This window comes from Myxocyprinus asiaticus, chromosome 23 (genome assembly GCF_019703515.2).
Source record: "Myxocyprinus asiaticus isolate MX2 ecotype Aquarium Trade chromosome 23, UBuf_Myxa_2, whole genome shotgun sequence".
Taxonomy (NCBI): Eukaryota; Metazoa; Chordata; class Actinopteri; order Cypriniformes; family Catostomidae; genus Myxocyprinus; species Myxocyprinus asiaticus.
This window is the reverse complement of record NC_059366.1, coordinates 44820772-44837263: the sequence shown is the minus strand read 5'-3', so window position 1 is coordinate 44837263 and position 16492 is coordinate 44820772. Positions and strand designations below refer to the sequence as shown.

Here is a 16492-nt window from a genome sequence, read left to right as displayed (position 1 = left end):
TTCAGATCAGTGTTTCTACAGCACCACTGCAAAATAAACAGTGTTTTAATAATAAATAGCCGGTTGTGTTGTCTTCCTAACTAGTTGCACGTGAGAACAAAAACATAGTGCAACCAGTGCAGTCTACTTCATGAACGAATGACTCTTATTAGGCATTTTATTTAAATGCGATTTGAATCGGTTTAACGACTTACTCAATTACTGAATTTGTCAGAGGAGTTCTTGACTTGCTCACTGAACCACTGGTCAAAAACGTTGTTTTTAAAAGTACTAAAAGAACGAATAATTGAATCACCTGAATCATTAAAGAACTGGAACCTTGAGTGGAATCCAGTGTCATAAATTAACGGGACAATATTTGCCCCCTGGATTTGATTTCCAGGGTCATTTTTGAAGTAACCTTTTAAAACAAACACTGTCATCTATTCAGTACAAATATTTCAATTTAACTGATTCATTCATTCAAACTCTCAAGTTTGAGAATTTATTAGCTTTTACCCTAAGAAAAAAAAATCTAAATTAATTTAGGGCTGGGTGATGTATTATTTTGCTGGCATAATAAAGTTAAGTATTATGTTTATAAGTTTGCTTTTTATTTTTGCCACTACATTTCCAAAAGAGCGCATCGTGAGACATATTTCACGATCCTTCTGAGCTGCACAATTAATCAAAATAACATTAAAATCTCTGTATTGTCAAATGTGATTATTAAACCAAAAAGGCTGTGATTTAAAGGTGCAGTAAGCAATTGTTTTTTTTCATGGAAAGGTATGCAAAAAATGTTCTTACTCCCTTAAAGATAATGAGATGAGTGTCCTGAGATATCTCACTGGTCTCTGTCACAGCTGTAGACTTTGTAAACAGCAAACAAAAATGTGTCATGCTTTTCACCTGTCAATCATTTTGCTCGTTTTCATAGTGTTGTATTTGAAGCGAATCACTGAGGCTATGATTCGTAATGTTTGTCAGTTGAGAGCGCTATTGTGCCACTGTTGAATTTGACAGCCACAAGAACAAACAATGCTGCTCTTTTGCTCTGTTTTGGTCTCAAAATTATCTTTGGAAGGCGAGGTTTTGGAATTAGGGGGCGTGGCTAATTCAGCGGCTTAGTCATGTGAAAATTTCTGAACGTTAAATTCGCTTACAGCAACTTTAAACACAGTTTTCTGCCAAAATAAAAGCTCCAGGTGAAGGTAAATTTAACAATGTATTATTATTGTACAAAACAAATGTAATCCTCATAATAATCCATATAATAATAATAATAATAAATATAACTGCAAGCAGCGATACCGGGGTCAAGCCAATTATCGGCACCATGAGTAGCAAAAGAAGCTTTGTGAGATGTTTTTGGTTAGAGTCCGATGAACAGTGTATGAGGAGTTAGAAAAAGTAAACTTTCAATCATAAAAAACCCCAATGATTTTAAAAATAACAAAAAAAAGCTAGTTCTTAGAATTTTTGTCCAGTATGTGGTGCTGTTCTGAAACTGCTTGGGTAGTATCTGGGCATGATGTTTATCATGCAGGAAAGTGTTCAAGAGTTATAAGCCAAAATAGCCATTTTTCTATCTCCTGACCAGTAGGGGGCAGTGCGCCAAAACGCTGCATGTAACCTCAGGGCCTAATGGTGATGACACGTACCAAGTTTCGTCCCAATCCCTCAAAGCATTGCGGAGATAGAGCCTCAAGTTCAATTTTGCTCGTTCTTCGTCAAATTCGTCGAAGCGCCATTCGAAAACGGTATGGTTTATCAAAATTTTGTGAATAACTTTGTCGTGAGTGCCTCTAGATGATGCAGGCCAATTTTCGTGCAAATCAGACAAACAGTCTAGGAGGAGTTCGAAAAAGTAGGTTTTCAAAACATTTAAAAAAGGCGGACAGGATGTTTGCTCGATCATGACATAATTGGTATCACTGTTCTCGGCATGAATCATGGAATTTATCAAGACTAGTCTTGATAGTAGGCAAAAGGAGTCAAACTGTCAGACAGTAGGTAAAAGGAGTCAATAACTATTAGCATTTTTAGAGATAGCATTAGAATTTTTGACCACATGGTGGCGCTGTCCCGAAATTTTTTGATTCCCTTCAGAGCATGGTGCCAAAGACACATACCAAGTTTTGTAATGATACGCTAAAATACAGCATTTTATGACTAAATTCAAAATGGCCGACATAGGAATTTTTCATATCGTTGGACTCGCTATACTCCACTGAATCTAATGAGACCAATTTGATGATTTTATGACAAACAGTTCAGAAGTTATAAGCAAAAATGTGTTTTTTTCATATCTCGTGACCACTAGGTGGCACTGTTCCGAAACTGAGCAGGCACCCTCGAGTCATGGGGCCTATGAGAAATAATAAGTTTGGTATGAATACGCTAAAGCGTTATGGAGATATGCCCTCATGTCCATTTTGGCGGAGTCTGGCGCTTCAACGAATTTGACGTTCGAAAACGGTATGGTTTATCAAAATTCTGTGAATAACTTTTTGTCGAGAGTGCCTCTAGATGATGCAGGCCAATTTTCGAGCAAATCAGACAAACGGCCTAGGACGAGTTCGAAAAAGTAGGTGTTTCCAATTACTAGGACTCATGGTTCAAAAGTTATTAACATAAACGTGAGTGCAAATTTGGGCAGTTGGTGGCACTAGAGGGTTTGAGGTAGAGACGCAAAATTTGCGGTGGTAACAGATCAGACTGTCCTCTATCAGTGTGCCAAATTTCATAACTTTCCCACAAGCGGTTCTATGGGCTGCCATAGACTCGAGCGGAAGAAGAAAAAGAAAACTAAGAAACCTTCGGGGCTTGACCCCTAATATTAATAATAAATTCAGTATTATATTATATTATAATAAAATTTAATTGGGCTCAAAAATTGAGTAAACTTGTTTTAGTACACAGATTTAGTTAAATAGCCTATTGCTTTTTATCACTCTATTATTGTATTGGTGCATCTAAATTACATTTTTAATTTTAATTTAGATTTAGTGAAAAAGTGAAACATTCTAAACCTACTTGGCTACAATTGAAATGATTGTTCCTCTAATAAAAAAAAAATTAAAAAAACTTTTAATGCCATTTCCAAGCAAATATATAATTATTGATATATACATTATATTGAAAATTGTCAATAAGCTGTAAAATATCGAGATTTGTTTAGCCATATCACCCAGCCCTATAATTTTTTTTTGCCCCCAACTTTTATTTACATTTGTTTGTTTGTTTGTTTGTTTGTTTGTTTGTTTGGCATTATAAAATGTTCTTGCTGTGCCCCCTACATTTCTTACCCTGGTCAAATCAGAACTAGAATCATTCTTTAAGGCCAGAGTATACTTTGGTTTTCTGTGTGTCACTACGTCTTGTGCATAGTGCACGTGATGCAAATTTTATCATCTGCACACAGTACACACGGACTGTCTGCGTGCAACCCATCTTTTCTAGACATGCAGACTGTCCGCGTCTTTGCGAGTCGTCTGCCATGTGTCGAACGCATCCGTATGGTCTCGCGGTCATAAGAGTAAACTTTGAAAGGCTGAGCGCTCAATATTCTCATGTAAAAAAAATGAAGTGTACCCTAGTCTGAACGATTCTCATCTCTACTGCCTGTCTTCAGTGCCTGAATTAAAACAGAAATCTGGTTGCATTGTTTGAATCTGAACTGATTGATTTGCTTTGGATTCCAATTTAGCATCTTCCTATTGAGGAAGTAAAACTTGCACAATTAATATCCTTCACGTCCCGCTTTGATCCAATCATCTTCCTACGTTATCTGGCCTTTTTAGATGCTTTTTGCACCTTGTCATCCTGCATTGATGTTTTTCCAGTGATGCTTTTTCAACGCTTTGTTTTTTTTTTTTTTACATTAAAATGATTGAATGATTTTGCTCAGAATGAATCAAATGAGAAACATTGTGTTACCAGGGTCCTGCCTAGTACAAGCTCAGCTGTGGCGGCACTAGTTGAGAGTTGTCTGCTGCCAACTAAACAGGGAAGATGTTTCTCGGTAGATGAGAAGTGAGATGTTTAAACTATTGGTGCATTGCAGTCATTTCAGTAGTACACTTTGCAGGGCAGTACAGTTCAGTGTGCTAACTGTGTCTTACTTGGCTTCCTCTCTGCTGTCTAACGTGATTGTGAATTGCCCCGTGCTGTGCTTTGCTGTGCCCTACTGCTGCCCTTTGACCCTGTCCCTTTTACACGCACACATTTTGAACTCAAGTTTAAAGTCACATTTGAAGCATACTAACGGGGATAGTTCACCCAAAATGAAAATGTTATTATCATTTGCTCACCCTCATGTTGTTCCCAAATGACTTTGAAGACAAGTGGATGTTTTGAAGAATGTTCATGCTGTTCTTTTCTATGAAGGTAAATTAGTGCCCAAAAGACTTGCATGCACAGAGAAAGATTTGTGAAAGCGTTAATCAAATTGCAAGAGTAAAATTAAATTGCATGCTCGCATAACATTTTTGTAAAGGTGTAAATCAAGTTGCAAGCGTAGGAAAAAATATAAGCAATACTTTAATGCTTTGCATAAGTGTAATTCATGTGTTGTGATTCTGTAATTTCGTATAAACACAAAAAATAAATTTGATCTGTGTTCTTCTGACTTCCTTTATTTCATGCTTACGCTTTTGGCACTGTTTTTGCGGCTAAACACGGCCAGATACATTGCAAACCTGCAATCAATGATATGCACGCAAAGAAAGAGTGTCATGAACAGTAAAACTGATTGACTGCGTAGAATCAGTCTGTATGTGTTAAATAAACTATTGAAAAGTGACTGTGTTTGCGGCGAAACTATTTTCCAGAAACAGTTCGATATACATTGTTCCATCTTCCTTTTTGTTGCGCTCACACTTTTGGCACGACTTTCTCATTTAAGAGAGTTTTCCAAACGTGAAAGGGAATGCGGGTCATCCTGCTTCTTGTAACCAATCAAATGAGGTTTTCGTTGACCAGTTTACTCTGATCTGATTGGTTAAATAACGTGACAGACAGCTTCTTCATACGGCTCAGTGTCGTTCCTCTGGGGATCTCTCATCTCTTGAATATTAAACTTAAATATTAATACACGTTCTTTTATTGCGTGTGTAAAGTTGAGCCAACACCATTTATTGAGATAAATATGAATCTCAATCTGGTGTTCAAATGTTTATTCTTGTTGCTGTTTTTATTTAAATTATATTTGATCACTTTTAATTATTATTGGCATATGGATTGATGGGGGCCTGCGTAGCTCAGCGAGTAGTGACGCTGACTACCAACCCTAGAGTCACGAGTTTGAATCCAGGGCGTGCTGAGTGACTCCAGCCATGTCTCCTAAGCAGCCGAATTGGCCCGGTTGCTAGGGAGGGTAGAGTCACATGGGGTAACCTCCTCTTGGTCGCTATAATGTGGTTCTCGCTCTCGGTGGGGCGCGTGGTGAGTTGCGCGTGGATGCCGCGGAGAATAGCGTGAAGCCTCCACACTCACTACGTCTCCGCGGTAACACGCTCATCAAGCCATGTGATAAGATGCGCGGATTGACGTTCTCAGACGCGGAGGCAACTGAGATTCATCCTCCGCCACCCAGATTGAGGAGAGTCACTACGCCACCACGAGGACTTAGAGCGCATTGGGAATTGGGCATTCCAAATTGGGGAGAGAAAAAAATTGGATGGATGGATGGAATTTGCTGGCACCATAGGACATATTCTAGAAAATAAAATTAAATAGGTAAAATCCATCCGTCCGTCCATCCATCCATCCCAAAATGACACCTAATTGGCAGAAAGAGTAAAAAAGATTTACTATTAACTTTTAATAATCAGAGAGTTTTATATGGCTTACTTTACCATTTTGTTTTCTAGCATGAGTTCTATAATACCAGCTAATTACATTAGAAAGTCGTGCCAAAAGTGTGAGCGCAACCAAAAGGAAGAAGAAACAATGTATATTGGATTATTTTTGGAAAATAGTTTCGCCACAAACACAGTCATTTACACTTTTTCAATAGTTTATTTTTACACATATAGACTGATTCTACAAGGTCAATCAGTTTTGCTGTTCATGACATCACTGATAGCAAGTTTGCGATGATATTGGCCGCGTTTAGGTCAGAAGAACACAGATCAAATTTACTTTGTGTTAAAATGAAGTTACAGAATCACAACACAGGAATTACACTTATGCAAAGCATTAAAGCATGGCTAACCATTTTTTTTCCTACTCTTGCAACTTGATTGACCCTTTCACAAATCTTACTTTGTGCATGCAGATCTTTTAGGGACTGTTTTATCTTTATACTTTTCCATACTATGAAAGCATATAGTGATTAGAGTAGGAGGTAGAAAAGATTGTGCTCAAATTTCATACATCTTATATAGGTCGTTACATGTCAACACAACCAGAGGTTCCCGCCTCAGTTTTGTTTTTGAGATTTTATTTATTTATTATTTACTGATGAAAGAAATACAGTAAAATAAGACATTTGTTATGATGAAAGCCAAATGATTAAATGCCGTGGATCAGTATTTACTAATCCATCTAATTTGAATAATTTGCCTTTGATTTGGAGCAAAACTACTGTTGATAAAATAAACTTGGAAAGGTGTCAGCATCATAATTTAATTTTCACATAGAGATAGACAGGTCTATTACTAAAAGCAGGTAACTTTAGCACCCCTTGTTGCATTATACTGTATGCCAATGGTGTGAGTCCAGAAATGAGTTGTTTTTTTTTTCAAAGTTGGGGTGCCTATAACTCCAGAAGTATTAAAGATATCTTAATATTGTTTTAGATTCTGGTTCAGAACAAACTTTTCTTATTTTTAAAGGGATAGTTCACACAAAATTGAAAAATATCTCATCATTTACTGCCATCTCAGATGTGTATGACTTTTTCATCTGCAGGACCTAAAATTAAGATTTTTAGAAGAATATCTCAGCTCTGTTGGTCCATACAATACAAGTGAATGGGTGCCAAAATTTCGACACTCCAAAAATCAAATAAAGGCAGCATAAAAGTAATCCATAAGACTCCAGTGGTTAAATCAATGACTTCAGAAGAGATATGATAGGTGTGGGTGAGAAACAGATCAATATTTAAGTCCATTTTTGCAAGAAATTCTTCTCCCTGCCCAGTAGGGGGCGATATGCATGAAGAATGTGAATCACCAAAAACACAAGAAGAAGACTGTGAAAGTTAAAGTGCAGCCTGACTGAGCAGAGAAGAGAATTTATAGCAAAAGCTCACCCACATCTATCAATCACTTCTGAAGACATGGATTAAACCACTGGAGTCTTATGGATTACTTTTATGCTGACTTGGGTGATTTTTGGAGCTTCAAAATTTTGGCACCCATTCACTTGCATTGTATGGACCTTACAGAGCTAAGAAATTTTTCTAAAAATCTTCATTTGAGTTCAGCAGATGAAAGAAAGTCATACACATCTGGGATGGCATGAGGGTGAGTAAATGATGAGAGCATTTTCATTTTTGGGTGAACTATCCTTTTAAGGCCCTAACTGAATGCAAGATTGTCACGAATAACAGCTTAAATTTAAGTCTCTTCCTAACGCAAAGCTTTCATATGACTTCAGAAGATTTGGAATATAGCTCATGATTCGTATGGAATAGACAGCTTTTATGGTGCTATCTTGGTCCTTTTTGGAGCTCAACAGGACCTTGTCACAGTATGCTTGCATTGTATTGAAAAGAGCAGCTCTGAGAACATCTCTTTTTGTGTTCCACAGAAGAAAGTAATCATATGGGTTTGGAATGGAATTTCCATTTTTGGGTGAACTATTCCCTCTAAATGGAATCAGGCCATAGTTTAAGACTAGTTTCTTATTTTATTCCAAGTTGAGGTTTAGACAGACGGCTGATGACCCCATAATGTCTTCCTCCGAAGTTCTTATCCTGTCAGTAGGATTGTTAGACTTATCCGACAGGGAAAGATGAGGATAATTAGATTCCAGAACAGCTAGGCTGAGACAGTGAGATTGGAGGGTATTTTTGGGGTGGGTTTTTTGGGAAGGTGGGGGGGGGGGAAAGCCTAGGGACAGGAAACAGGAAGTGCTGAACTGTCTTTCTTGCAGGGATGACAGCAGTCAGGAGTGGGAGGAAGGGGAGGAGTTTGAGTGTTACCCTCCTGGGATGAAGGTGCAGGTGAGGTATGGGCGAGGCCGCAATCAGAAGACGTACGAAGCCACTGTGAAAGAGTCAGACCTGGAGGGGGGAGAGGTGCTCTACCTGGTGCACTACTGTGGCTGGAATGTCAGGTAAGGCAGGACCCTGGGAACTCATGCCTCATTTGTTTCCATTTACAAAAAAACACTGGAAGTTCCCCTGGCAGAGTGTCCTATAGTCTTGTCCAGTTTGCAGCGTATTCTGGCTAATAACTGCCCACTTTGATAGGGTGAAATACTGTATGTTTTTGTGCCATTTAGGTGTGGGTTTATCTGAGATTATACCACAGTAATAGACCGGCGTGAATTCAAACATTGGTGCAGCAGTCTCCATAAACATGGAAAAATAGAGGAAAGAATAGAGGAAGTCTAAAGGGGCGTTCACACTGGCAGCGATTAAACAAAGTGTGCAAGTGTTGACTGTGCATGACAGTTTAGGTTTTTACATCAAAAGCAGAGAACAATCCAATGATTTTAAATCTCACGCAAATGTGGTTTCCTTGCATTGTCCATTTTGTTTAACAAGCTGATTTTTGGTAGTTATCAGCGTATTTCTGTGCACTCACTGTCTGCACTCCCATTGGTAGTCGCTGCATCGCATTGCCGCATATTTGCATAAAGATCGCCAACAGTTGCTGTTGCTTGTTTCGCCTCAGTTGCCAACTCTCATGGCAAATGCATGACTTCGGGGGGCTTTGTTGCTGCAAATCACTGTCAGTGTAAAAGCCTCTTAAGACAAGGACATGGCTGAATCAACAACTCTGACAGTGAGCTACATACAGGCCGCAGTTCTAATATTCCTTGGATTTGGGTCAGGTTTATTTATTAGAATCTGTGTGGTGTGGACATGACAATCTGAGGTTCAGATTGCATGGGTGCTGAGATTTAAAGTAAATGTATGTGTTGCTCTTTTGGACTATTGCTGGAAATGCCTAAAGGTTGTGAGGAAGTGTCTGTTACTATCATGTTTATGTGAAAGGGACTTATCACCACCTCTCAACATTCTTTTCAATATAAACAAGATGCATTTTCAGCAGTACTTCACAGAGGTTGGTTGTTACTAGAATTCTGTTAAAATTATTTTATGGATTTTTCTTCTTTATTGCCTACTTTATACTTCTTGTGCACTTTTGACGCATCATTCCGGAAATAAAAATAAAATAAAAAAAACAATATGACATGGTCCATTTTTTTTTCTTAATTAAAGGGATAGTTCACCCAAAAATGAAATTTCTCTCATCATTTACTCACCCTCATGACATCCCAGGTGTGTATGACTTTCTTCCTTCAGCAGAACACATTTGAAGAAAAATAGAAAAATATCTCAGCTCGGTAGGTCCTTATAATGCAAGTGGATGGTGATCAGACTTTTGAAGCTCCAGCTATCACAGACAATCAGCATAAATGTCATCGATACGACTCCAGCTGTTAAATTAATGTCTCCTAAAGCGATACGATCAATTTTGGTGCAAAAAAATATCAATATTTAAGTACTTTTTAACTATAATCCAATGCTTCGTGTAGGCTTCACGAGAGGGTGGAGTCCAAGCAGTCTCTCGTGTGACGTGTTCGCGTTGCCATGATACCGACGTAATCTCACGTTCTCCACTCGGTTGAGACATCCAGGATAAGCACACAAACACACCATTGTGAGTAAAGAAACAGATAAATACAGATCTAAACCAAAACCAACCAAGCTAATGTACAGAGTTCTCCTTTACACTTGTAAACAGCGCTGCTCTTCTGGCTGTGACGCACGAGCGTCAGTTCGCGCGTTTCAAATGCCAATGCAATTAAGTCGCATGCGTCTACCGCTGCCGACCGGAAGCATGCTTTAGAGTTTAAAAAAAGTACATAAATATTTATGTTTTTCACACCAAAAGTGATCATAGTGCTTTAGAATACATTTATTTGAAAGCTGGAGTCGTATCGATGACATTTATGCTGATTGTCTGTGATTTTTGGAGCTTCAAAAGTCGGATCACTTGCATTTTAAGGACATACTGAGCTGAGATATTTTTCTTCAAATGTGTTCTGGTGAAGAAAGTCATACACATCTGGGATATCATGAGGGTGAGTAAATAATGACAGAATTTTCATTTTTGGGTGAAATATCCCTTTAACACCCATCATTTTAACAAACAGGCTTCAGATACTTAAAAATGGTGTTGAAAATGGGGATGTGTCCCATTTAGGTACAGTTGAAGTTTACATACACCTAAGCCAAATACATTTAAACTCAGTTTTTCACAAGTCCTGACATTTAATCGTAGAAAACATTCCCTGTCTTAGGTCAGTTAGGATCACTACTTTATTTAAAGAATGTGAAACATCAGAATAATAGTAGAGAGAATTATTTATTTCAGCTTTTATTTCTTTCATCACATTCCCAGTGGGTCAGAAGTTTACATACACTTTGTTAGTATTTGGTAGCATTGCCTTTAAATTGTTTATCTTGGGTCAAACCTTTTGGGTATCCTTCCACAAGCTTCTCACAATAAGTTGCTGGAATTTTGGCCCATTCCTCCAGACAGAACTGGTGTAACTGAGTCAGGTTTGTAGGCATCCTTGATCACACACGCTTGTTCAGTTCTGCCCACAAATTTTCTATCGGACTGAGGTCAGGGCTTTGTGATGGCCACTCCAATACCTTGACTTTGTTGTCCTTAAGCCATTTTACCACAACTTTGGAGGTATGCTTGGGGTCATTGTCCATTTGGAAGACCCATTTGTGACCGAGCTTTAACTTCCTGACTGATGTCTTGAGATTTTGCTTCAATATATCCACATAATTTTCCTTTCTCGTGATGCCATCTATTTTGTGAAGTGCACCAGTCCCTCCTGCAGCAAAGCACCCCCACAACATGATGCTGCCACCCCCATGTTTCACGATTGGGATGATGTTCTAAAGCTTGGAAGTCTCACCCTTTTTCCTCCAAACATAACGATGGTCATTATGGCCAAACAGTTCAATTTCTATTTCATGAGACCAAAGGACATTTCTTCAAAAAGTAAGATCTTTGTCCCCATGTGCACTTGCAAACTGTATTCTGTCTTTTTTATGGTGGTTTTAGAGCAGTGGCTTCTTCCTTGCTGAGCAGCCTTTCAGGTTATGTCGATATAGGACTCGTTTTACTGTGGATATAGATACTTGTCTACCTGTTTCCTCCAACATTTTCACAAGGTCCTTTGCTGTTGTTCTGGGACTGATTTGCACTTTTCACACCAAACTACGTTCATCTCTAGGAGACAGAATGCGTCTCCTTCCTGAGCGGTATGATGGCTGCGTGGTCCCATGGTGTTTATACTTGCGTACTATTGTTTGTACAGGTGAACGTGGTACCTTCAGGCATTTGGAAATTGCTTCCAAGGGTGAACCAGACTTGTGGAAGTCCTCAATTTGTTTTCAGAGGTCTTGGCTGATTTTATTTTATTTTCCCACGTTGTCAAGCAAAGAGGCACTGAGTTTGAAGGTAGGCCTTAAAATACATCCACAGGTACACCTCCAATTCAGTACACCTCCTATCAGATGCTAATTGTCTAAAGGCTTGACATCATTTTCTGGAATTTTCCAAGCTGCTTAAAGGCACAGTTAACTTAGTGTATGTAAACTTCTGACCCACTGGAATTGTGATATAGTCAATTAAAAGTGAAACAATCTGTCTGTAAACAATTGTTGGAAAAATTACTCGTGTCATGCACAAAGTAGATGTCCAAAACGACTTTCCAAAACTATAGTTTGCTAATATTAAATCTGTGGAGTGGATAAAAAATGAGTTTAAATGATTTCAACCTAAGTATATGTAAACTTCTGATTTCAACTGTATACAGTAGTGTGCAAAAGTTTTAGGTCCTTGTGAAAAATGTTGCTTCAAAAAGGATGTCTTCAAAAAAGGATGCCATAAGTAGTTTTCGTTCATCAATTAACGTTACACAAAGTCCAATAAACATAAAAAAAGCTAAATAAATTGGTGTGACCACCTTTGCCTTCAAAACATTACAAATTCTCTCTGTTTTTATTGGTTGTTGGCAGATAGGATGTTCCAAGCTTCTTCTATCTATTTCGGCTGTCTCAATTGCGTCTGTCTCTTCATGTAATCCCAGACTGACTGATGTTGAGATCTGGGCTCTGTGGGGGCCATACCATCTGTTATAGGGCTCCTTGTTCTTCTATTTAATTCTATTTGCAAAAGGAATGTTAAAATCTAAAATTGATATTTCCTATTGAGTACAGTAAAAGCAGAATAAATAAAATAACCGTTTTAAGACAGAAAAATGTAATGTGCCTAAGACTTTTGCACAGTATTTGTCTGTATATTTTTCCTGTTTCAGGGGGATGTTTAAGGTTGTTTTTCCCCATTTATATTTTAATATTAATGTGACTGTTTTTTGGCAGTGGGGTAATGTTGAAGCGATTGTGTGGTGGAATTTTTTTTCTCTTTCAAAACCTGTCAAGAACATGTTTGTTAAATCAATAGCATTGTCACACTTTAATGACAGTAAGTAATAAGTAATGAGAATCACTATTGAGAATTAGGGATGTCCCGATACCTATACTGGCATCGGAATCCTGTCCAAATTCATGCTCATGTACTTGTACTCGTGCTCGAAAAAATGCTCCGATAGCAAGGACAGATAACATCTAATGTAGTAATGTAATTTTGTAACAGTGTGTTTATTAAACCGCACTGACTGCGATTTAATGAGATAAAGAGTTTGCATGTGCTGCACGCTTCTAATGTGAGCGCTTGTGAATTTGTGGAGCCAGTGTTGTGCCGATTGACCTTTTATAGCTCCTTGGCTCATTCACGGAAAACATCATCATGAGCATTTGGTGCTCTGTTTGTAGCAGATGACGGTGCACAATGGTTATTAATAGTAATTGTATTATATTTAATCAATATCTCACATCTGTGATGCTCTTTTATGCAACAGTTTATTTGACAAAAATAACCCCGGTGTTGTATTTTGGGGATTGTGCAAAAGCACTTCATTTAATAGAAATAATACAGTATTATGTTGACAATTAGTTATTCTGTTCTATTTGATTAAAGTTTTAATTATTTCATTTATTTAGACACTATTTTGATTATAAAATTGAAATAAACTGCTGATATGGAATTCAGAAAAAAACAGGTATCGGCGAGTATGGAAAAGTACGGATTAGGGCTGCAACTAACTATTATTTTGATAATCGACTAATCTAACGATTATTAGAACGATTATTCAACTATTCAGGCGATTATTGCAATAATTAGTCATTAGCTCTTAACCAACTATTCAGCTTGTACCTTGACTGAAAAATGACATGTATGTGTTTTGTGAGATTTTCCCAATATGGTTTTGGAGCCATATGAATTAGTAATGAGTTGACCGGGTCGTCTCTCTTGTTTCAGGTATGACGAGTGGATCAAAGCAGATAAAATTGTCAGACCAGCTAACAAGAATGTCCCCAAAATAAAGCATCGCAAAAAAATAAAGGTACGGTCAGACTTCATTTTGTGCTTGGTGTGTTCTGTAAGAAATAAGGAGTCATGAACATTTCTGGGCAGCTCAGCACATTTATATTCTTCATGTATATTCATATGTCCCTATTTAGAGGGGCTTTTGTGAATGCACCATTAATGTGCCATTTTTGTTTAATAACAGAATAAAGCAGAACGAGAGAGAGACCGAATAGAGAGACTGACAGACAGAGAAGATTTTCCTCCCTCCAAAACTCGAATCAGTAGATTGTCCAAACCCAACTCTGGCAATGATGTTTTCTCAAAGTTGGAGTGTGGTGAAAATGGACGCCAGCAGACACCAGTCGAGCCCATAGAAATCACATCTATTCTCAACGGTCTCCCTGGTAATATTCACACTGCATGATTACTGCTCCTATAATCATTTTTATTTAAAGGAGAAGTGTGTAATTTTTTGCAATGTTAAAATAAGTCCTATCCCAGTTTAATGTGCAATATAAGTACTGTAAGTAATTCATAGGTTGAGTTCTTGAAGAATGTAAACACTGTGGATCTGTGATTTTCAAAACATTGTTTTGTTTGTTTGAACATACCGCCATGTCAACTTCAGGCTCAACCAATGGCATGAGTTTGGGAAGGGACTACCTGTTTGCTAAACAATGGTAGATATGGGACGGGTGCTATGAGTGTTTGGGTAACCTGTTTAAAAACATTGTTTTTGCTGTTCCTTTTGGTGCCACTAGAGGCACAGAAATTACACACTTCACTTGTTCCATGGTCATGGCAATCCTGGAAATATCAGGACATTTTTACGTTTTGATTTCCAGGCTTGGAAAAACGACTGGAAAAGTCATGAGGGTTCACACACTCATGTAAAACTGGGAAATATGGGGGAATTTTAAAACTGTGTTTTCAAGGCCTGGAATGTCATGGAAATTAATAAAATCTCAATAGTTATGGAGACTGCTTTTGTGAAAATGTATTTTTGTTTTTTGCTGCTCTAAAATATGTCTTGAGCTAAATATTGCTCTTGTTTACTCGCAAGCCATAGTGATGTCCGATTTTTAGTCCTTTTTTATGAATTAGTCAAAGTGGTCCACAAATAGGTCTAAATCTAAATGATCTAAATCAATAAGTTAAAAAAAAAAGAGTTCATGCTTAAGTGCCATTCCTTGTTCACCGTAGCATCCGAGAGCTCCTCAGATGACAGTGAACGAGAGGAGGATGGTGAAGCTGATCACGATGAAGAGGATTGTCCAAGTGGACGACCAGGTCTTCGGAAAGGAGCTCTTCCAGAGCACCCGCGTACACCACAGCACTGGGAGAGTGGAAGCCCATCGGAGGGCTTCAAAGCACCAGCCGTTGTGGACAACACCAAGGAACTGAACCCCCAGGACAACTCAGAACCAGGCAAAAAGGGGCAATTTGAGGTTGAGGTGGAAGGCTCCAGCACCAGAAGGAAAAAATCAGAAGCTCAAGGGGAACGTGCCTTGAAAAGCCCAGCAAAAATCAAAACTAGAGACAGTAGAGGTGGAGAATGGCTGCCCAGTAGTTCACCCAAAAAGCTTGAAGAAAGAAGCCCTGGAGAGGACAGAGGTGCTCAGTCATGCAGCAGTTCTGAAGATGAAGCAGATCCTCCAATGGAACCTCAGGCCAAGGTAGAGCCAAGAGGGCATCCCAAAACCAAGGGCTCCCCATCAAAGAAGTACAATGGGCTAAAAGAAAAGAGTAAGGGTGGATGTTCAGGATACTGGGAGATCCCTGAGAAAAGAGCCAAAATGTCAGCAGGGATAGAGGAGAGGACACCCAGTTGTCGTACCAAAGGCCAGAAGGACGTCTGGTCCAGTATCCAGGTTCAGTGGCCCAAAAAGATTCTGAAGGAGCTGTTTTCAGACTCAGACACTGAGGCTGCCAACTCCCCCCCACCTGCAGCGACTGCACCAGACGAGCCATGCACCAAACCAGCACAAGACGATGAGATAGCTGAGGAACAGCAGGAGAAGATTCAGGAGCATCCCAGTAGCGGAACCAACTCGGTCCTCAACACGCCGCCTACTACACCCGAGTCACTCGCCATGGGTGAGGGACCCGCTGAGGTTCTAGCAGAGATTCCAGCACCCTCACCACTTTCTGAATTGCCCGCCAGTCCTCAAACTGTTTCCTTACCATCAGGACCTCTGGTTGAGGAGAGTGGAGGGGGTCGCAGCGAGTCGGACAGCAGCACAGTGGAGGTCGAGAGCTTGGGTGGAGAAATCCAGGAAATGCCTCATGAAGAGGGGGCAGGTTCTCCCTCCAAGGCCTTTGATGGTAACTTGTCCTGCAACAGTAACAGCAACTGTAGCCTAACTCTCAGCAACAGCAGTCAGCAAGAGAGCGAGCAGAAAGCCAAAGGTAGGTGATGTATTGTCTCATGCATATGATTACAACTCTTGGTTATCCTTCCACTGATTATATGTGAATATTCTTCTTAAAGGTATATTCCGGGTTTAATACAAATCGGGGTGCCTACACACTAGATTTTACGCTGTGTCAAAAAGTGCTGCGAATGCAATGAACCATTTTTAATTGGGTTGATGCACCGGAAGGACCGAGAGGAGAAACACAAGGGTTTGCAAAAGGGAGGCTCCATCGTGCGACTAAAAGTTCAGAACATTTTAACTTTTGCCACAAAGCACTCTGACGTAGGCATCCCTTGGTCAATGAGAATCTCAGAGATGCGCTTCCAGTTTAAAACTGACAAAGCTCTTTGCACACCCTCCAAATGGAGTTGACTCATTCCTATCTGTCAAACACTCCGCCTAGTGTATAGGTGTCCTTAAGCCCAAAGTATACATCGGTTTTGATGTGAATGC

The 16492-nt window shown here is 39.1% G+C and overlaps 1 protein-coding gene across 3 annotated transcripts in view; it reads left to right on the top strand.

Moving 5' to 3' along the window:
- Positions 1 to 16492, top strand: part of LOC127414359 (AT-rich interactive domain-containing protein 4B-like) — a 114587-nt gene that overhangs the window by 85915 nt on the left and 12180 nt on the right. For 2 of the 3 annotated variants that reach the window (XM_051652333.1, XM_051652332.1), the window contains exons 17-20: positions 8086 to 8268; positions 13572 to 13656; positions 13825 to 14026; positions 14826 to 16031. In XM_051652333.1, coding sequence (XP_051508293.1) covers positions 8086 to 8268; positions 13572 to 13656; positions 13825 to 14026; positions 14826 to 16031 — 1676 coding nt within the window. The remainder of the gene's footprint in view (positions 1 to 8085; positions 8269 to 13571; positions 13657 to 13824; positions 14027 to 14825; positions 16032 to 16492) is intronic. The other variant, XM_051652334.1, reaches the window with a different exon arrangement.